The sequence below is a fragment of the Schistocerca americana genome, chromosome 6 (assembly GCF_021461395.2).
Source record: "Schistocerca americana isolate TAMUIC-IGC-003095 chromosome 6, iqSchAmer2.1, whole genome shotgun sequence".
NCBI lineage: Eukaryota > Metazoa > Arthropoda > Insecta > Orthoptera > Acrididae > Schistocerca > Schistocerca americana.
Window position 1 is genome coordinate 87,709,470 of NC_060124.1, and position 24,037 is coordinate 87,733,506.

At 39.3% G+C, this 24,037-nt stretch overlaps 1 protein-coding gene across 1 annotated transcript in view; it reads right to left on the reverse strand.

Moving 5' to 3' along the window:
* The window catches only part of LOC124619709 (coiled-coil domain-containing protein 85C), a 74,254-nt gene that overhangs the window by 33,103 nt on the left and 17,114 nt on the right, over positions 1–24,037 (reverse strand). The window contains exon 2 of the mRNA XM_047146267.1: positions 11,807–12,064. Coding sequence (XP_047002223.1) covers positions 11,807–12,064 — 258 coding nt within the window. The remainder of the gene's footprint in view (positions 1–11,806; positions 12,065–24,037) is intronic.

A 24,037-nucleotide genomic window follows, 5' to 3' on the forward strand; every position in this document is an offset into this window, starting at 1 on the left:
TGCTCGCCTAATGCGCGACTCGGCAAATCACTCGCACAGTGCCACGTAGCGGAATTATCCAGAGTTCACAGACACCAATTTTAAGCACCTGGAGCCTGGTTTACAATGGAACGAATGGAAGTGAACACATGCTAATGAGCATTTGCAGAAAATTCACTACCATTTGCTTGTATATGTGTAGACTCATTTATACTGAAGGGACTGGAAAAAAAACCAAGGTAGTGAACACTGTCTATGAATGCTGTGTTATTAGTTTTTAGTTTTCGGAGCTAATATTCTGCATAAAGGATACACCTGAAACTTGTTAGAGCACAATGTGAAACTTTGCTATTCAATGAGGATTATTTTGTAGGAGCGCACTGTTCTTGACAGAGTATGCAAAATGGTACAGTGTAGGAAGAATTTAAGTGTCTCAATTTGTATGGAAGCATGACATGCGTTGAGAGCATGTACTTTACACAGAACTGCATTTCCATATCTCCTTAGTACTGGTCCAAAATTTTCCTTGTATGTCAACAGCTATTTTTCCCTGGCTTCTCATTACCAGTAAGGGGAAATTTATAAACAGAACACTAATTACCGATGTCGAGTATCATCTCAAAAGGTGACACAGCTAGCATTTGCACTACACGTATAAGGTCTAATGGTTTTATTCTTTTTTTTCTAAAACAATCATGGTCTAGTGGCAAAGCGTGCACTTTGTGATACAGAGCACATGGGAACTATGATTTTTAACTGAGCATTCACTTCTCACAGATGTTGGAGTGGCCACGAAAGACATGTGGTTCAGATTCCATGTTAAACTGCAGATTTCCATTTTCCGGTTAGGTAAACGGGGAAGTTTAGGGACACGTACGTTTCTGCAGTGGCATCCAGTTGAAAGATCTGCAAGAGGCCTACTGGGTACACCAGATAGAATTCTCCTTTGCTCGTGCTTGTTTGCTCTGGTGAAAAGCTGGCTTAAGCTATATAAACATCTTTTTGAACAACTTCATATCGACAGTTCAATTCTTGCACATTTAATTCTGATAAAAGAGGTGAGCAGGGAAAATAAAATCATGGCAGTGTTTGATGTCGCAGGCGACATCCATCAATAAGGATTTGTAATTTGTTGAAATGAAATGGGTCTTGCAGTATTACATTTTATAACGAGTCCTGTAGGCCATTCCTTATAATAATGTTTTAATGTTGTACATTTGCTTATTAGTGAAACAGTTAGTTGTTTATTCCCTGAAGGCATCATAAAAATGTGAAGTGTCTGTGGAATGACAAAAACAAACATTTTTCTTGCACCAGACAACAGAAAAATTGGTGCAGTCAGACACTTCACAGTAACCACTAGTTTTATTTAGAAAGAACTGGGATGGAGTCAGAAATGGTTTGGCCCACTGTTCTGCATACTGCACTGCATACCAGGCATATTTGATCAAATTCGTAAAGTGTGGTGGAGAAAACTGGTAATGCACAAATGACTGGAGCTTAAGAATACTGTTCTGTTGATAAACCTGAAATGAGAGAGAGGTATCGGAAATTGTGTCGTCTGATAATTTTCTGAAAAATGCTTTCCACTGTTGAAAAAATTCTTTATCGAGAAGTTGGCTCACACTAGTAGTTTCAGTCAGAATCCATATTACATCCACAGATATTCGTCATCCACCACAAAAACAGAGGTGTCATTATGTCCAGACCATGAATCCAACAAAAGTATTGAATTAGTTTCTGCAACTGGTAGGAATACATTTTGAACGAAATGTTGAAAATTATTCTTTCCTATTTTTCCAGATTTTGATACATCGGTTACAAGATTTTTTAAAACTAAAAAGTCCATATTTTATTTTTGGTCCTAATTTGCCTTGCGGTTCTTTAAGACAGATATACAGCTATGGAAACAGTAAACCATTCATACTTATCATGGGCATTATCATATATGAATGTGTCATTGCAATCATTGATTGGACACCGACTCAGTCTTTTTCTCACCCTGAAATGATGAGGTGCATTGTGCACGCAGTTCTTTAACGAAACCTGACTTATCAGCATTATAAACAGCAGTCGCAGGGATAACAGCAAATCTTGTCTTTACATCAGCTATGAATTTCTCTATAGCAGTGTCTATCACTGACAGCTGCTGTACATGTTTAAGTGACATAAACTTGGTAATTTTGTAACTTCCTATTCTGTATAATTTCTAGAACCTGTGTAGCCAGGTAGACGAAGCCTGGAAATTACCAATGTTCATGTCAGATACAATTCAGAGGGCCCAGTCTTTTAGATTTCCATCGGTAACGGTGCATACCCTCTCACGAGCAGTTATAAATCTTTCAAACAGTTTTTCATTCGGATGGTTTCAGGTTTCCATTTGGCACATATTTCTTACTTCATGTAATTCATCCTTCCATTTGTAGAGTTCAAGCTCTGATTTTACGAAATACACCTGAAACTTGTTAGAGCACAATGTGAAACTTTGCTATTCAATGAGGATTATTTTGTAGGAGCGCACTGTTCTTGACAGAGTATGCAAAATGGTACAGTGTAGGAAGAATTTAAGTGTCTCAATTTGTATGGAAGCATGACATGCGTTGAGAGCATGTACTTTACACAGAACTGCATTTCCATATCTCCTTAGTACTGGTCCAAAATTTTCCTTGTATGTCAACAGCTATTTTTCCCTGGCTTCTCATTACCAGTAAGGGGAAATTTATAAACAGAACACTAATTACCGATGTCGAGTATCATCTCAAAAGGTGACACAGCTAGCATTTGCACTACACGTATAAGGTCTAATGGTTTTATTCTTTTTTTTCTAAAACAATCATGGTCTAGTGGCAAAGCGTGCACTTTGTGATACAGAGCACATGGGAACTATGATTTTTAACTGAGCATTCACTTCTCACAGATGTTGGAGTGGCCACGAAAGACATGTGGTTCAGATTCCATGTTAAACTGCAGATTTCCATTTTCCGGTTAGGTAAACGGGGAAGTTTAGGGACACGTACGTTTCTGCAGTGGCATCCAGTTGAAAGATCTGCAAGAGGCCTACTGGGTACACCAGATAGAATTCTCCTTTGCTCGTGCTTGTTTGCTCTGGTGAAAAGCTGGCTTAAGCTATATAAACATCTTTTTGAACAACTTCATATCGACAGTTCAATTCTTGCACATTTAATTCTGATAAAAGAGGTGAGCAGGGAAAATAAAATCATGGCAGTGTTTGATGTCGCAGGCGACATCCATCAATAAGGATTTGTAATTTGTTGAAATGAAATGTGTCTTGCAGTATTACATTTTATAACGAGTCCTGTAGGCCATTCCTTATAATAATGTTTTAATGTTGTACATTTGCTTATTAGTGAAACAGTTAGTTGTTTATTCCCTGAAGGCATCATAAAAATGTGAAGTGTCTGTGGAATGACAAAAACAAACATTTTTCTTGCACCAGACAACAGAAAAATTGGTGCAGTCAGACACTTCACAGTAACCACTAGTTTTATTTAGAAAGAACTGGGATGGAGTCAGAAATGGTTTGGCCCACTGTTCTGCATACTGCACTGCATACCAGGCATATTTGATCAAATTCGTAAAGTGTGGTGGAGAAAACTGGTAATGCACAAATGACTGGAGCTTAAGAATACTGTTCTGTTGATAAACCTGAAATGAGAGAGAGGTATCGGAAATTGTGTCGTCTGATAATTTTCTGAAAAATGCTTTCCACTGTTGAAAAAATTCTTTATCGAGAAGTTGGCTCACACTAGTAGTTTCAGTCAGAATCCATATTACATCCACAGATATTCGTCATCCACCACAAAAACAGAGGTGTCATTATGTCCAGACCATGAATCCAACAAAAGTATTGAATTAGTTTCTGCAACTGGTAGGAATACATTTTGAACGAAATGTTGAAAATTATTCTTTCCTATTTTTCCAGATTTTGATACATCGGTTACAAGATTTTTTAAAACTAAAAAGTCCATATTTTATTTTTGGTCCTAATTTGCCTTGCGGTTCTTTAAGACAGATATACAGCTATGGAAACAGTAAACCATTCATACTTATCATGGGCATTATCATATATGAATGTGTCACTGCAATCATTGATTGGACACCGACTCAGTCTTTTTCTCACCCTGAAATGATAAGGTGCATTGTGCACGCAGTTCTTTAACGAAACCTGACTTATCAGCATTATAAACAGCAGTCGCAGGGATAACAGCAAATCTTGTCTTTACATCAGCTATGAATTTCTCTATAGCAGTGTCTATCACTGACAGCTGCTGTACATGTTTAAGTGACATAAACTTGGTAATTTTGTAACTTCCTATTCTGTATAATTTCTAGAACCTGTGTAGCCAGGTAGACGAAGCCTGGAAATTACCAATGTTCATGTCAGATACAATTCAGAGGGCCCAGTCTTTTAGATTTCCATCGGTAACGGTGCATACCCTCTCACGAGCAGTTATAAATCTTTCAAACAGTTTTTCATTCGGATGGTTTCAGGTTTCCATTTGGCACATATTTCTTACTTCATGTAATTCATCCTTCCATTTGTAGAGTTCAAGCTCTGATTTTACGAAATGAAAATGCCTTTGCACACTGCATAACTTCAAGCATTTTTCCCTCCTTAACCAATGTTTCACTGCATTTCCTTTGTTGCTGAAATCTGTTGCAGCGCATGTTTCTTTAGGCTTGGAAGGTATTCTTCTTCAGAACTGTTACTGACAAAACTGAGGTTGTCCAAATCACAATTCATGGAATCGTCACAGTTATTTCCTCTTTCTTCTAATGTATACACAATTTCAAACAAAATGTGAATATCATTTGGATGAATGTCAAGGAAATCAGCTAACAAATGACACACATGTACATCCTCAGGAGAAGTAGGTGATTTCGGCTGGAAACCACGTTCTTCATATTTCATCATCGCTAAATTGAGAACATTGGTTGGATTCCACATTACTATGAAACTGGAAGAAAAACAAGGTACTATTAGCTGGTATGTCTTATGAAAGCACAATAAATATTGATTCAGCTTTATCTGTATTGTCAATACTTACCAACACTGAAAAATGCAACTAATAATTTGTAATAGATGGTACTTGAGTGGCTAATTTGAGAGAACAATAACTGTGTACTGTAGTGTCAGAGAAACCATCGACTAATGGTAACCTGAAATGGCCTTTACAAATTATGATCAGTTTGTGTCATGTTTCCTGTTTACAAATGTATCTGTGTGTGTGCCTAGTTGCACATGCACAGTTGCTACAGTACCAGTACATGTGTACAATTGTACCACCAACTGGTGTGCTTCAAATTTGGCAAATTTCAGCTATTTTTTTAATACTTGACATGCCTCTTAGCAGTTAAAATTTTGACAGTGCTCTTCTTTCGTCATCTTCTTCCTGCATAAAAAATTTCAGGGTGGGTTTTGACATGTATTATTGGACCATTCCCTTGTAAGTTTCATGGCATATCATGATAAACTGCCAAATGATAGTGAGCAACAACTTGGTAACCTCAGTACAAAGGCTGCATACAACATTTGTTTCACTTCACAGTGAAGTGTCTGCAATGTTGAAGTATAAAGGGTAGACCAAACACAGCACACTAGCAATCAAACCAGAATTATGGAAAAATGTTGCAGACTCCAAATCAGACACAATACATTTAATTCATAAGACCTAAAGCAAAACCCCTCTACTTCAGGCCTTTGTGTACATATAGCGGAGGACACTTTAATCTTCGTCAATCTGCATGATGTTGTTGTTGTTGTTGTTGTTGTTGTTGGTGGTGGTGGTGGTGGTGGTGATCATACTGAATGAAGACCTTATAGCCACTTCAGCTGCTTGTTAATGGCAAGTGTTGAAACTTGGAAGAACAATATTACGAAAAGGATAGATTGCTACTCACTGTAAAGATGACATGCTGAGTTTTGGACAGGCATGATGAAAAGACTGTTACACATTATCTTTTGGCCAAAGTCCTCTTCAGAAAAGATAAGTGCACACACACACACACACACACACACACACACACACACACACAAACAACAATTACATCCAGCCAGAATTGCCAGAGTGGCTGGTGATAGCAGTCGCGTGTGCGTGACATGTGGACACGCACGCGCTCGCTTGCTTGCTTGTTTGCGTGAATGTGTGCACGCTTCTCTTTTCTGAAGAAAGCTTTGGCCAAAAGCTAATGTGTAACGGCCTTTTCATCATGCCTGTCTGCAACTCATGTCATCTTCACGGTGAGCAGAAATCTGTCATTTTCACAATATTGTTGCTTTTCCAGCCTGGACTTTCCATTGTTTGAAAACTTGGAAGAAAATACACAAAAGAGAAATGTATGGTGCAAGGAATGGTTATCAAAGAGAAGAAAACTTGCTCATACTAAACTACTTTTATAATTGAAGCTTTCTGGCCTCCCAACCCCAACCCCCCCCCCCCCCCCCCCACCCCCTCGTTAAGACTTTTAAAATTAGTTTAGGACTTACAAAGAGAGTTTTATCTGCAATTTTTTGTCACACATTTATTATGAAAAAGACAGTTATGTAAGCAGCCATTTCCCTGGTTAAATACAATCAAAGGGTCATACTGAGATAGAAGTATGAGACGATAAAAATTTACTTTACACTTTATAAATTGTCACAACTTCATATGGTAGATGCCAGCAACAAACACTTCCCGACTTTATTGAGACCTTGAAATTGTTTCCTGTCTTTATTTTTATATGCACTTAACAAACTATTATTTTCTTGAAAATATCATTATGATGATCGATTCAGTCTCCCTCAATTTTATTAACGGTCTTGCATATCTGTCCTTTTTATTTTTCATTTTATGTTCTTTTCAATTTATTTGCTGAAGTCACACCTTAATATCTCTCTTTTATTTATTTATTTTTTAAATAAATTATTTCTAGTATCCTCAGAACACTATTGACAGAAGACACAACCAGAGCTTGTGTAAAATTTCCAAGGTTGATGAAGCTTGGGAGCAGTCAATAGGGCCGAACTACACATTCTCAGCCTGGAGGAGGATAACAATGGTTTTTTGATGTGGTATAAATTGTGTCTATCAAGATCTCACACAATGATGGACTGAAATCACTCTATACCAGGGGTCATATGTAATCCTAACAACAAGCAGAATCAGTTTCCTGCATGGTGAAAATCTGCTTTTGCATGGAGAAAAGCAGCTTCAATCTTTGGAAAAAAAAGAAGTGAAATGCCAATCTTCACATGCCCTGTGTTAGTCTGCAGCACTGTAGTTACAAAAATTGACAATTGTTTCAAAACGTCATGTAATATTTTCACAACTTCCAAATGCATGTGACATTTCTTCTCCTCCTTTTTACAGAAATCTGCAGAATCAATGGTACCAATACCTGAGAAATTTCGAATCTATCCTTTTCATTCATTGTTACATTTCATCCTGGATTTTCCATTGTTTGGTTTAAATATAAATACTTTTATTTTGTGAATTTTTCTGCATTTAAGAGAAAAGGCCAAGACACTTTGAGCTTTTAATTGCTAAAAATATAATATTTTTTATGTATAGGTGTAGAATTGGGCAAGATGTGAAGGCTTGCTTTGCTTTAATTTACTCTCAGTATTCCCAAGTATCTGTTGCCCAGGAGAACAACTAAGATGAAGTCATTTCCAATGGCTGACGGTTACCTCTACACAATTTGAAGCACTGGTATTATCATTCTCTGAAAATTATTTCAAGCAATTAGTTCATGAGCACACTTGAATAGTAAATGGTCGTGAAAACACTCCTGACCTCTTAGCAACAAATAATCCTGAGGTAATAACAAGCATCAAAATGGATACAGGAATTAGTGAACACATGGTTGACATAGTGAGTCTGAAGACTGTAGCTCCCAAATCCACCAGAAATAAACAAAAAATATATCTATTCAAAAAAGCAGATAAAAATATGTTTGATGACAAATGCATGCCAAATTTAAATGAATACAAAATCCCCAATACTGGTTATCTTTTACATAAGCTTGATATTTAGCACAGACTTCAATATGAGATGCTTATGACAGCTTATATAATGAAACTTTGTTTCTAAATCTGGCAGAAAATCCAGAGAGATCCTGGTCGTATGTAAAGCATAGTAGTAGCAAGACACAATCAATGCCTTGTCTGCACGATAGCGATGGTAGTACTATCAATGACAGTGCTGCTAAAGCAGAATTACTAAACACAGCCTTTCGAAATTCCTTGACAAAAAGAAGACGAAGCACGAGGGTTATTCAATAATTAAAGAGACAAATTGGCCTGGGAAAAAAGTGTTTATTTTTACAAAACAATACTTTTTCTACTTTACAACATAATCCCCTTGAACATTTATGTACTTGTTTCAACAAGCTACAAGCTCTTTTTTTATTCTGGCTGCAAAGAACTCTTTATCTTGATGTTTGAACCAATTTCCCACAAACTTTTTAACATCCTCGTCGTTCTGGAACTTTTTCCCACGTAATGCCTCCTTCAGTGCACCAAACAAATGGAAATCACTAGATGCTAAATCAGGACTGTAAGGGGGATGAGGCTGTACTTCTCAGCACATTTTGTCGACGGTTTCACGAGTTAGTTGAGCAATATGAGGTTGTGCGTTGTCATGCTGGAGAATCGCACATCTCTGAGATCCACAATGTCTCTCTCTCGTGGGTAGCTTCACCCTGTTTAAAAGCAGATCTGAGTAGTATTGGCTGTTCATTGTATGCTGCTCTTCGAAGTAATCACAAGAAACTGGACCTTCAGCACCCGAAAACACAGTCAACATGACTTTCCCGTCTGATGCTGGGGTTTTGAATTTTTTCTTGGCAGGTGAGTTGGTGCGCTTCCACACCATACTTTGTCTTTTTGATTCTGGCTCACAACAATGGACCTAAGTTTCATCTCAAGTTAAAATTTTGTTGAGGAAGTGCTCACCTTCTCTGTCATAACGTTCCTTTAGCTTTGTGCACACCCTCAATCTTGTTTCCTCGTGTAGCTGAGTCAACACCTTTGGGAACCATCCTGCACATGTTTTGTGGTACTACAGCTTCTTACATATAACGAATTTTACCAGTACTAACTTGAACCTTATCGAATAATGTCATCAATTCAACTATCAAGTGAGGGAGTTGAAACTGCAACTGATCGGCCAGAGCGGTGTTCATCAGTCACTGAGTCGTGACCAGTTTTGAACTGCTCTACCCACTTGTAAAAATTTGCACAAGCATAAACTTTAGACATTTTACAGTATATATTCACTGGTTTTTCGCCTTCAGCAAATAAAAAACAAACAACAGAAAATTTCTAGTGGCCTTGCCATCTTGAAATATATTTTTGAGGTTATAAACAGAACAATGTTGATAGATCAGCTGTTCAGGGTTCATTCCAGTGATGCCAACTTAAAGCCATAAAAGTACCAACCTTGCCCTACTAACAGTTTTCTCCCCAAACCAATTTGTCTCTCTAATTATTGAATGACCCTTGTACATATTCCAGAATTCAAATCAAGAAATAACAACAAGTCCTTTGGTCCACATTTTACACCGATTAGATTCCTTTCAAAGTTTCTAATATTGAAGAAAGGTAATATGAGCAATCCACTAAATTACAGGCCTTTATCATTAACATCGCCAAGTGTTGAGTACTATCAACAAGGGATTTCAAATTGATTCCTCATTTATATTTTCCCAGAAGACTTTTGACACCATACCTAATGAGCGACTTGTAATCAAATTGTGTGCTTACGGAATATCATCTCAGATATATGACTGGATTCGTGATTTCCTGTCAAAGAGGTCACAGTTCGTAGTAACTGTAGGAAAGTCACAGAGTAAAGTAGAACTGACATCTGGTGTTCTCCATGGTGGTGTTATATGTCCTCTGCTGTTCCTTATCTTTATAAACCATTTAAGAGACAATCCGAGCAGCTGTCTGATGTTGTTTGCTGATGATGCTGTTGTTTATCATCTAGTCAACTCATCAGAAGATCAAAACTAATTGCAAAACAATTTAGAGAAAATATCTCTCTGGTGCAAAAACTGACAATTGATGCCAAATAATGAAAAGTTTGAGCTTATTCACATGAGTGCTAAAAGAAGTTTTGTAAACTTTGGTTACATGATAAATCAATCAAATCTAAAAGCCATGAATTCAACTAAATACCTAGGAATTACAATTACGAACAACTTAAATTGGAAAGAACACACAGAAAATGTTGAGGGGAAGGTGAACTAAAATACTGCATTTTCCTGGCAGAACACTTGAAAGATGCAACGGAGCTACTAAAGTCAATGGCTACACTACATTTGTCTTTCCCCTTTTGGAGTAGTGAAGTGCGGTGTGGAATCCTTATCAGATAGAACTACCATGATTACACCTATGAAGTTCAAAAAATGGCAGCATGTTTTGTATTACCAAGAGACAGTGTCATGGACATGATGCAGAATCTGGGGTGGAAATCCTTGAAACAAAGGTGTTTTCCATTGTGGTGGGAATCTTCTCATGAAATTTCAGTCACCAACTTTCTCCTACAAATGTGAAAATATTTTGTTGACACCATTCTGAAATTGGAATAATAGAAATTAGTGTGAAGGTGGTTCAGTGGAACCTCTGCTAGGCACTCAAGTATGAATTGCAGAGTAGCCATGTAGATGTAGAGGTAAATAAAGATTAGAATGTGGGGAGGAGCAGGCACATGAAAATTCCAGTTTCAGATGTTCCTGCAAAATATTTAGTGTATTTTTTTCAGGCTAGGATGAAGGTGGGCCATATTTAAGATGGTGATATATGATTAGCATCACATCCATTTGTAAGTGTGTAGAGCTACCATCTATGAAGATAGCAGGAACACCTCACCCTTCAGGTGTTCTGTGAATTTTTTTAAGGTTTTGAAATGTAACAAATAGTATTTTGAAGTAAGAGGAGGCAACCGCTTTGTGACATCTGTAGAACTGTAGACTGTGTTACCTGAGATCTGAGAGCTATGTGCTACATAAATGAAGAATGAGTTCTGTTCAAGGGCATGTTGTTGTTGGATTCTGAGCTGGCAGAAACCTCGATGGATAAAAAACTGATATGACTTATGACCTCTTTGAGCAAGAAGGCTTCGGCCATTGATCTAGCAACCTCCAATATTTGCTACAAAATGGGCACTTCCTACACATAACTGGCACAGAATGTATAGATACAAATAAGACTTAAGCCAAAAATGAGAGTCTCTGGACCACAATTGAGGGGAACTTTGGCATAAAAAACACCCCAATGGGTAAAATAGGGTTTTATTGATTTTATTTTTATTTTTTGTACTGATAATTAAATAGCTCAATTTATGTTCCTGTGATTAATATATTCGAAACACTAACCTGGTCTTACGACGTCATTAGTGCCTTATTTCTTGACCTGCCAGCACAGCATCCACTAAGAGAATCTTCTCTACCTTTGGGCTTGTTTGATCAAAATTGAGAAATAATTTAGGAGGGAATGGACTCCAGAAATCAATGAAGATCTATAAATTTTTGCTTGCTTCCACTGTACTTTACAGTCACTACAATTCCACATCAAGTTACAGTTTATTTGCTGGTGTAAATATTATTTAATTGTTTCTTATATTGAAGGAACAGTTAAAGCACAATATTAATAAAATAATTTCATGTGTCAATAAACAGTTGTCTTCAATAAATATGAAATCTTTTAAATTTGTGTAAGACTAACTACGTAACACTTCGTTTGTTAATTAAATTTTCATAATAAAATATAGTTGGTAATTTTGGGTCAGGTTACATTACAATGCTGGTCAGGACTTACCTTAAGCTCCAGATTGTCTTTGATGAGTTCCTGCTGCTTTGCATCTAGCTCCCGCAACTTGCTTTGATACGCAGAGACCTCCTGCCGCATGACACTTGCGGTGTAACGTCCAAAGCGCTGCCACTCACGAGCCAATTTGCGACCTTTCTGCCTGTCATCATCCAGAAAACAACATAGGTCCCGGAGTTCCTGGTTGTCATCACTTAGTCTTCTATTGGCTTCCTTCAGTGCTCTAACTTCAGACTGCAGTCTTCTGACCTAAAACAATGCTACTTTTAAAAGAAAATTCAAGTATTCTATGCGCATAACAAATACTGCCAACCACAGAGGAAAGATTGTTTCCAGTTTTTGTAACCCTGTATCAATTAGTAATTTACAGAATAAAATTTCGTAAGTCTTCCCCCCCCCCCCCCCCCTCTCTCTCTCTCTCTCTCTCTCTCTCTCTCTCTCTCTCTCTCTCTCTCTCTCTCCCCCTCCCCCCCCTTCCCTACCTCTCTGTATTTCCTATCACTACAGCACTTGACTCTCGCCATCCTATTTTGTGCTTTTCCAATTACATTTGTAGCTATACAATGTACACAGACATTGTGCCTATATACTTGTTTGGGTGTGTGTTTCACATAACACAAATCAACTCAGGAATGTAATTATCCTGTGGCTCAGGTCAGAAGATCTACAGGAACTGCAATTGTCTTTGTAAGGACTCAGCAGTACCATCATTAATGTTTCCTCACTAGAGGGTGAGGCTGAGAACATAAAAAGTCATAATATACCATAAACTATGTCACAGGTAAAATAAAAACAATCACTGATGATGATGATCATGATTGACTCTAAATGTCAAATATTACAGGCAAATGGGAGATAGATTAGATTGTGAAATTTCTTCTACGGGTGCCAGGGTATAACTTCCACAATGAAAACCTTTTCACATCATGAGGTAGGTGTGGAAACTATAATTTACGTGAAGGATTAGTTAACAGCAACCAAGTCAGCAAGGCATGTTGTTGCAAAGAAAATGAGTTTGTTGTTTTGACTCCAGATTTTTCTTATTTTCTACAGAACAGGCTGCAATTAAGAATACTCCCAAAGTGCTTGTGAAGAGATAATAGAACTGATCTAGTGGAAGCACAGGATTTAAAAAATGGCAGAAGCTTACAAGGGAACAGGAACAGTCAAAATGCACATAAGGTATTCTGAAAGCAGGAATAATACTTCCAAAATTTGTACAAAAGCTGCTATTCAATGATAAAGAAATACAAACAATCTGATGAAATAAAGATACACTTTTGAATAAGCCAGCTGAATGTCTGTAAGCAACTGGTATCATCTTTTTTTCTGTAATATATTCCCCACGGGCCAAGCCTCCTAGCGACGTATCTAAGTAATTGAAACAGCTCCCTCCACAGCTGTTTCTTCATCTCTTTCTGCGGTCTCCACACAAGGATATTTTGGGTTTTCAAAATTATTTTTGTGTGTCCTTTGTTTGGTGCTGTCCCAACGTACAGCCAAAAGCTAGACAATCAAGCATCACATTTCTTTTTTTCAGTGATGGAAATTTTATCAGCTATTAATTTTACAATTTTTTCTTACTTTCTTAATTCAAAGTTCTTATTTGGCAAATTAACATTTTTCATTAAAACAGAGCATTTATTAATATGTCATTAAGTAGTTCACTATATATTCACTAACAGCAATAAGAAATAAAATACTGTATACAGAATCCTGTGTACCCATTTCAAACAACTTTATCAACTCCAACAAATCATCCAAAAACATTGTTGCAAGGACAACTGGAGATGCCAATACAAATAAAGACCAAAACAAGACACAATTCATTATTTGGCAAGCCTAAAAACCAGCTACACTAGATATGTAGGCAAAAGCAAAGGCAAACTGAGAACAGAAAGAGATCATCTGTTGGATAACAGGTGAGGGTGGCATTACACAAACTTTGGTGCAAATATAGTTTAAACACAGTATATCAAATACCGAGTGACTATGAAATTTTTGTTTCAGATAGCTTGGGTGACACACCAACCAGCTCCATTCTCACCCATAACTACTTCACTTTTGAGGACCAGCAAACGGATTATGGATACGCCCATGGGAGCCAGGATAACCATGTCCTATGTCAGCTTCTTCATGGGCTGCATGGGAGAGCCAGTCCTGACAAAACTCTACCATCTGGTGAGCAAGATGTATGAGACAGGTGAAATACCCTCAGACTTCAAGAAGAATATAATAATTCCAATCCCAAAGAAAGCAGGTGTTGACAGATGTGAAAATTACTGAACTATCAGTTTAATAAGTCACAGCTGTAAAATACTATCGCAAATTCTTTACAGACAAATGGAAAAACTGGTAGAAGCTGACCTCGGGGAAGCTCAGTTTGGATTCCGCAGAAATGTTGGAACACGTGAGAAAATACTGACCTTACGACTTATCGTAGAAGAAAGATTAAGGAATGGCAAACCTATGTTTCTAGCACTTGTAGACTTAGAGAAAGCTTTTGACAATGTTGACTGGAATACTCTCTTCCAAATTCTAAAGGTGGCAGGGGTAAAATACAGGGAGCGAAAGGCTACTTACAATTTGTACAGAAACCAGATGGTAGTTATAAGAGTCGAGGGGCATGAAAGGGAAGGAGTGGTTGGGAAAGGAGTGAGACAGGGTTGTAGCCTCTCCCCAATGTTATTCACTCTGTATATTGAGCAAGCAGTAAAGGAAACAAAAGAAAAATTCACAGTAGGTATAAAAATCCATGGAGAAGAAATAAAAACTTTGAGGTTCGTCCATGACATTGTAATTCTGTCAGAGACAGCAAAGGACTTGGAAGAGCAGTTGAACGGAATGGACAGTGTCTTGAAGGGAGGATATAAGATGAACATCAACAAAAACAAAATGAGGATAATGGAATGTAGTCAAATTAAATCGGGTGATGCTGAAGGAATTAGATTAGGAAATGAGACTCTTAAAGTAGTAAAGGAGTTTTGCTAGTTGGGGAGCAAAATAACTGATGATGGTCGAAGTAGAGAGGATATAAAATGTAGACTGGCAATGGCAAGGAAAGCGTTTCTGAAGAAGAGAAATTTGTTAACGTCGAGTATAGATTTAAGTGTCAGGAAGTCGTTTCTGAAAGTATTTGTATGGAGTGTAGCCATGTATGGAAGTGAAACATGGACGATAACTAGTTTGGACAAGAAGAGAATAGAAGTTTTCGAAATGTGGTGCTACAGAAGAATGCTGAAGATTAGATGGGTAACTAATGAGGAAGTATTGAATAGAATTGGGGAGGAGTTTGTAGGTACAACTTAACTAGAAGAAGAGACCGATTGGTAGGACATGTTCTGAAGCATCAAGGCATCACAAATTTAGCATAGGAGGGCAGCGTGGAAGGTAAAAATCGTACAGGGAGACCAAGAGATGAATACACTAAGCAGATTCAGAAGGATGTAGGTTGCAGTAAGTACTGGGAGATGAAGAAGCTTACACAGGATAGAGTAGCATGGAGAGCTGCATCAAACCACTCTCAGTACTGAAGACAACAACAACAAAAACAACAACAACAACAACATGGAAGAAGCATTCCACAACACCCATAATCTTCACTCCATGACTTGGTACATGTCACAGCTTGTTGGTATGAACTCATGGTGAAGAACTACTACTACGCTATCCACAACTGCTCAACTCATTTCCTTAAGTCAAATACTGAGTATCAGGTGTCCCCAGGGCAGACAGTTCCAACATAAATACAAATGTGATGTCCTCACATGACAATAAAGGATGCACAGCAGCTTCTGACCAGTGAATCATCCCATTCAGTATGAATTCCAATAATGCCTCTCATTGCTGGACAAGCATCCTCTGTGGTCAACAATTGTCAGTAGCCAATGTGTTAGGGCTGCAATACCTTGACCTAGTGTGTCTCATGCATGTTAAATAGGATCTGAGCCTGAGGAATGAAGATTCGGGTTTAACATCCTTTTGACAATAAGGCCATTGGAGAAGACTGAATGCTCAGACAGGGAAAGGTTGGGGAAGGAAATTCCCTATGTCCTTTTCAAGGGACCATCCAGGCATTTTCCTCGAGTAATTTAGAGAAAGTTTGGCAAGCCTAAATATGGATGACCTGATGAGGATTTGAGACACTTTCCTCTCAAATGAGAGTCCAATGTCGTCACCATTGAGGCACCTCACTCAGTTATCGGGAATGAGCTGCCCACAGTTCTCAGATTGTTGGTACTTATCAACAGGCCAATCATGCAAGATTGGACAGTATTACCACTCCCATAGACAAGTGCGCCGAGAAAAGATAGCACCCAACATAATGTCTTCCCAGATATGAACAATGACACAACAATGTAGAACAGCTTCCATAATATAGCTGTTACATGTTCCAAGAACATGCCACATGAACATGTGGCTACGATGATGAATTTGACTCATCCATGAACAGGACATTAGTCCACTCTTCCTGGGTCCAATCATCATGAGTTAAACACCAAACCAACAATCACATGGTCCTTTCGAAGGAGGGAACTGTGTCTTGCAGGCTGCTGAGCATAAGGAGCAATACCTGCATTAGGGCTGTGCTAACGACACATCATCTAACATCTAAGGCAAGATATTCATCCCAGCACCGAGTTGTAGAGCATTGTCAACTTCATCCTTCCCCCAATAATCTTCACCATGGCTGTGAAGTGACACTGTGGGCAACATTCAACTACCAGTTCACTTTCCACTGATTGTAGCAAACCCCTAACCTGCCAATGATCATGCCATCACATACTGTTCACTCTTCATTTATCCATCTTTGTAAGGAACCGAGAATGACAAACAATCCTCAAGAATCACAAGCTGTCCAACATTTCAACCCAGGCAACACTGCACAAGAACAAGGAATGTAGGTTCATCCCAACTAGTTCCCACGTTAAAAGTGCAAAAAGGAACTGCATGCAAAACACATCTAGAGTCAGTTACCTTGAGAAAGGGGTTGCTCACAGTGGCACAAAAGTTACACACCTTCAATAGACTAAACAACACTGAAACTGGACAGTAGCTGCCTGGAGGTCTGTAATGTTGTCAATCAAGTCACAAACTTCTCTTTTCAAATGCACTGATGGTCCAAAGAGGCATTTAACCTGGAGTGTTAGTGAAGTTCAGCCCAGAGGTGGGTCTGTAATGCTTTTTGTACCATGGCTCGGACCCACTCATTTAGCTCTACTGTGAAAATGAACCCGGATATTTATTAAAACCTTCTCAGTGACCAAATGTTGCCATTTCTTCTACATCTTTATGATGAGTATGCAGTTGACACTTTCATCTTTAAAGGTGCAAACAGCCATGTACACAGGCTTCACACATACCTTGTGATTTTAGTGTTCCTCAAAACATAAGTCCTGAGCATGATATATTCATGATCCGAACTTGAGACCGAGACACCCTACCCTCATAGCTTCGCAATCTCAACACCTTCTCACCCATCCACTTCACCATCCTCCTCAACCCAGCAAGCTACTTTCCTGGACATTGACCTCCTCTTCTCTGGTTGCTCTGTCCACACCTATGTCCACATTAAACCCACTAACCACCAACAGTACCTGCATTTTGACAGCTGCCATCCATTCCACGCCAAAAATTCCCTCCCATACAGCCTGGTCTGGTCACCCAGGGATGGTGTATCTGCAATGACAAGAACTCCCTTGACCAGTATGCTGAAGGTCTCACAAAGGCCTTCACAGACTGGCACAATCCCCCAGATCTAGTCCACAAACAGATTTCCCATGCCATATCTTCACCCAATACCGCCCTGGACTGGAACAAATGAACCACATCCTTCATGATCAGGGCTTTGCTTATCTATCAGCATGCCCTGAAATGAGGGACATTCTACACATAAACCTTCCCACATGTCTGTCTTCAAGTTGGTGTTCCGTCAGCCAGCCAAACTCCATAAGATCCTAGTTCATCTCTGAGCCACTCCCAGTTCCAGCCCCTTGCCACAGGTTATTATATCCCTGTGCAAGACATAGGTGCAACACCTGCGCAATCTGCCCACCCAGCACTTCCTGATCCAGTCCTTTTAGAGGCTTATCCTACCCCTTCAGAGGACGAACTACCTGTGAAAGCAGCCATTATCATATACCAGATATGATGCCACCATTCCATAGCTTTTAGATTGGCATGACTACCAAGCAGCTGTCCATCAGGATGAATGGCCACTGCCAAAATGTGGCCAAAAGCAAAGTGGCACAACACGCAGCTGACACTAGCAAGACTGCTTCATGACCTAGGCCATTTGGAGCCTTCCCTACATTACCAGATTTTCTGAATTGCGCAGATACGAGCTATCCTTAAAACGCATCCTCCCTCCCAAAATTATCCTGGCCTCAACCTATGATGACCTACTGTCCCCACACCCTCCTCCCAACAGTTTCCACCCCTCTGCCCTATCATCTCCTCCCAATTCACATCCTCTCACGCTTATTGTGCACTGCTCTTTGCCAACACACTCACCTCACTTCCCCTCTCTGTTCTTCTCCTTTTCCACTCCCCCACTCAAAGCCACCTGACACTGTCCCTCACAGCCTTGTCCTGCAGCCTTCTAGTCCCTGCACAATCTGCCAAATAGTGTTATTTCCTCCCTCCATTCATACCCTGTTATCCCTCACACTTCCCTGCTCCACTCCATATTGCTGCTTTTGTACAACGCAACAGTTGCAGTCTGGCTACAGCAGCCGGATGTAGTGACCACCATGTGTGCATGAGATGTGCCTGCTTGTGTTAATGTGTGTGTGTGTGTGTGTGTGTGTGTGTTTTCCTGTCTTTTCTGAGGAAGGCTTAGGCTTTGGCTGAAAGCATAGTGTGTAACAGTCTTTTCATTGTGCCTGTCTGCAACTCAATGTGTCATCTTTACAAAGAGTACCAATCTATAATCTGCACAATTGTTAATTGTTTTTTGTTATTCATCTGATTCACATTCTAAATATCAATCAATGGAAAATCCAAGACAGAATGTAACAATAAAGACAAACACAAATACAAAAACAAATCTCCCGTGCCTTATCTTTCCAACCTCCCAAAAGTCGCTCTGTCCAGCTGCAGAGGAGCATTCCTCTCATAAATCACCACCCACCACCCAGGCGTGGAGCAACTGAATTACATTCTCTGTCATGGTTTCGACTACCTCTTGCCATGCCCTAAAATGAGAAATGTCCTGCTCACTATCCTTCCCTCCCCTAGCACAAAGGTATACCGCTGTCCACCGAAACTTCACAATATACTCGTCCATAACTAAACAACTCCTGCCCCCAACCCCTTGCCTCATGGCTCATACCCCTGTAATAGACCTAGATGCAAGACCTGTCCCATACATCCTCCCACCACCACCACCACCACCACCACCACCACCACCACCTGCTCCAGTCTGATCACAAACATCACCTACCCCATCAAAGGCAGAGCTACCTGTGAAACCAGTAATGTGATCTACAAACTAAGCTGCAACCACTGTGCTGTATTCTTTGTGGGCATGACAACAAACAAGCTGTCTGTCCGCGTGAATGGCCACCGACAAACTGTGACCAGAAAACAAGTGGACCACCGGGTTGCTGAGCAAGCTGCCAAACATGACATCCTTCATTTCAATGACTGCTTCACAGCCTGTGCCATATGGATCCTTCCCACCAACACCATCTTTTCTGAACTGTGCAGGTAGGAAGTTTCCCTGCAATATATCCTATGTTCCTGCAACCTTCCTGGCCTTAACCTTCGTTAGTCACTATCCTCACCCATCCAGCCTCCCTGTTCTCATTCCAGCACTATACAGCCCTCATTCCTCCATCGCACCCAGTCTTTTTACTTCTCTCCTTTTCTGCTACCCCCTCTCCCCACATCTCCCCTGCTTTCTATCTAATATCCCGACTGCACATAGCTGCCCTACCCTCTCCACCACATCCCTGCATGCTCCCTAGCAGCACAGCACTGTCCACTATCCCTATCCACTATCCCTCCCCCTCTCTGCCCCAGCCTCCTCCTTACCACCACCCAGTCACCACTCCCATTTTGCACTGATGCTGCTCCTCGCAGTGTGGCTACAGTTGCCTTAGACTGCAGTCATGTGCGTGGGTGAGTTGCATTCATTCGTGTGTGTGTGTGTGTGTGTGTGTGTGTGTGTGTGTGTGCGTGTGTGTGTTTGGTCTATTTTTCGTGAAGGCCTTACTGCCGAAAGCTTTATTTGTAACAGTCTTTTTGTTGTGCCTATCTGCAACCCAGCATCTCCGCTATATAATATTGTCACATTCTACACATTCTAAATACTTTTTCTTATATTTAGTTGTTATTATACGGAAGGTTTACTTGTACACCAATTTCTGATAGGCTCTATCCAGACCCAACTTTTGTTTACTTACTGAAATCGTGCTCATTATGAACTGCGCGCATCCAGATGTATTTTAAAGCACATCTTTAACTTATTATGTACAAACTGCTACAATTATGGATTCATTGCAGGGGATACAGTCAGTCAGTCTTGTGTAGTAATTTTGAACATTTTTTTCTGAAATGTGTCTAGACCTGCTAGTTCAGCAGTCCACATACAATGAAAATATTTTAGATCTTGTAGCTACAGACAGGCTGGACTTTATCAATGTTGTCAGTATAAACAAGAGGATTACCGATCATGTTCATTATATTGGCTATGATTACTAAAGTTAATACATCACTCAAGAAGCCCTGGGAGAGTTTTTCTGCTAGAAGATAAGCAGTTATTAGGATCTCACTTACGACTATGAACTGACTTCATTAGTTCCAATACGATGGAGACAGAGAAATTATGGACAAAGCTTAAACTCAGTAAATTGAACTCTGGAGAAGTATGTGACCACTACATAGATTGAAGGAGGGAAAAGATGCACTGTGATTTAACAATGAAATTCAGAAAAGGCTGAGGAAGCAAACTCTGTTGCACTCTTGGTTCTAAAAAAGAATGCACAAACAAAGAAAAGCAAAGGTTAGCAGAGATTCATGCTTATATGAAATGATCTATATATGAAGCATGCAGCAACTACCACCATCATACCTTAGCAAAAAAATGTGTCAGACACACCTAGAAAAATTTGGTCCTATGTAAAATCGATAAGTGGGTCTAGGGCACATTGTTTAAATATCTGGGCATAATGTTGCAATGTGATATGAAATATAACAAGCATATGAAGATTGCTGTAGGGAAGGCAAATGGCTGACTTTGGTTTATTACGAGAATTTTAGGAAAATCTGTGAAGGAGACTGCATATCGGACGCTAGTGCAACATATTTTTGAGTACTCCTCCAGTGTTTGGGATCTGTATCAGGTCAGATTAGTGGAAGACACTGAAGCAAATTCAGAGGCGAGCTGCTAGATTTGTTACCAATAAGTTCAAGCAACACTCAAGTATTATAGGGATGCTTCAGAAACTCAGGTGGGAATCTTTGGAGGGGAGGTGATGTTCTTTTCAAGGAACACTTTTAAGAAAAATTAGAGAACTAGCATTTGAAGCTGACTGCAGAATGATTCTACTGCCAACAATATACAGGGTGTATCAAAAAGAATCATCCAATTAAAAAAAATATATAGTTATTGCGATATCTGTGATATGCGCATGAATAACATACTGTTGGGAAGAGCAAACTCTCGAGTTTTATATGGTTCCTGCTAGGTAGTAGCAGTGTGCGCCCACTTCAGTTCTAGTAAAAATGGTGTCAGGACAACGGAAAGAGTTTTGTGTTCTACGTTTTGTGCAGTGCGGGTCAGTAATAACTGTTCAGCGTGACTTTCTTACTATGTATGGTGTGGCTCCTCCTGTAGCACTGAGCATTAGACAATGATATGAACACATCTCTGACACAGATGTCAAATGCATCCACCATAGTTTCACATGATGTCTGCAGAAATCCATTCACTGTGCAGCTCAACAGCTCACCATGCCTCTGATGTCCGTCTGGCATGTGTTGTGTTGACGTTTACACATGAAATCATGCAAAATTCAGCTACCACAAGCTCTTCGTTAAGGCGACAAACAACGACATGTGGAGTTCAATAATTTCATTCTTGGAAAGATGGAGGATAACAGTTTTCTTCCACACTTAGTGTTTAGTGACGAGGCAACATTCCATTTAACTGGAAAGGTGACCTGTCATAATGGAGAATATGGGGTTCGGAACAACCACACGAAATTGTACAACATGAGAGGGACTCTCCAAAATTTAATGTGCATTATGCAGTTTCACAGGAAAAAGCATATAGTCCACTTTTCTTTGCCGAAAACACTGTTACGTTGAAGTTTTAACTCAAGACATGCTCGCTGCAGTGTGGGAACAATGTGAATACAACATTGACATATACCGTGCATCTCAAGGGGAGGATATTGAACACCTATGAAAAGGTATGAAAAAGAACTTTCTGATGTTAACAGAATCTTCTGTCGGTGCTTGGTAGAACAACATTATTATAAGTGAAAAGTGCCAGTTTGCTTTTGTTCGACAATATTACTTTTATTGTTAACCGGTTTTTGGCTTACAAGGTTATCTTCAGACATTTACTGAGTATTACCACCAAAGAAGTTACAATGTATGCAAACAACATTGGAAGAGAAGTAACGCGTTTAGACTGAAGTAGAAAAATACAGTAAGAAACGTCTTTGACAGTTTGGTGGTAATGAAAAGAAAAAGTAAAAATTAAACAGTACATAAATAACAATGGAGTAGACACAAAAACCTTTAACACAAAATAGGAATAGCATGCCTGTTAATAAACAGTACTAATAAAATAAAATAAAATTAGTATTAGACAAGGCTACATCAGGCGGTATGAAACACTGAGAGTGATACACAATCCAATTAAAAGAAGAGACAATTATCAATGTAACTACAGAATACATAAGGAACTTAAGCAATATTAATAACATAAACAGAAATAAATAAATGCAGGAAAATGGAGGCATTTGAGGGAACCTACAGTAAATGCAACCTTTGAGAGTGTGGTGGTACCGCATTTTAACATTAACATTATAATCAAAACAGTGGCTGTGTAGCAGTTTGCATTAAATAAATGAACAAAGTAAAATATGAACAATATTTGATGCGACAACTACAAGGGGTGTTAAACATGGACAGTAATACAAGTACCAGTTAAAAGAAAGCCTTAACTATTGAAACTACAGTCTATAGGGAATACAAAGACAACTTCAACAAAACAAAAGAACTTAATGAATACAGGAAAATGGGAATATGTAGGAAGAGACAGTGTGGGAGGTAATGAACAACAGAGATGATTATATGAAGTTTAGGAGAGGGGAAGTGTTGAGCTGTATCTGGTCATTTAGGATTAGATCTGGACTGTGAGCAACATGTTTGTTAATTTCCAGGGTTTCCAGTAGGTTGAGTTTATGGCCTTTGTTTGCTAGGTGAAGTACATGGAGCACTGGCAGGTGGTTGTGACCCTCACTCAGTATATGCTCAGCAAATGCAGACTCTGAATTCTGCAACCTCCAGCTGCATTCATGTTCAGCCAGTTTAGTTGCTATGTGTCTGCCTGACTGACCAATGCAAAATTTGTCGCAATCAGAACAGGTGATTTTGTATACCCCACTGTTGGCTAATAACTGGATCTTATCTTTGCTATAAAAACACACTGGAGTGTCGTGTTCCTGACATAGTAGGAAAGCCTATACTTGCAGGATTTCAGTGCTTTGGCTACAATCTGTGATACCTCACCTAGAAATTGTAGTGTACACCATTTCTTGCAGACAGTGGATGGGGCAGCAGGTGGAGCATAGAGGAGGGGCATAATTTTCCGTTTTTGTTTCCTGTGCAAGATGTGGTCAATAAGAACTGGATTGTAGCCATTGGCTGTGGCAATAAATTTTATTGTATCTAATTCTGCTTTAAAATCATCTCTGGACATGGGGATGGATATGAGACGGTGTACCATTGAGTGTAAAGCTGCATGTTTGTGAGCTATGGGGTGTTGTGAGCAAGAAGGTATTACTGTGTCTATAGTTGTAGTTTTTCTGTAAATTTTGAAACAATGTGTGTGTGTGTGTGTGTGTGTGTGTGTACTGATGTCAATGGTGAGATCTAAGAAGTTTATGGATTTGTTGCCAATCTCCATTGTGAACTGGGTATTTTTATGTCGACTGTTTAGTTCTTTCAAAAATGTGTGGAGTTGTCTTGTAGTACCAGTCCACA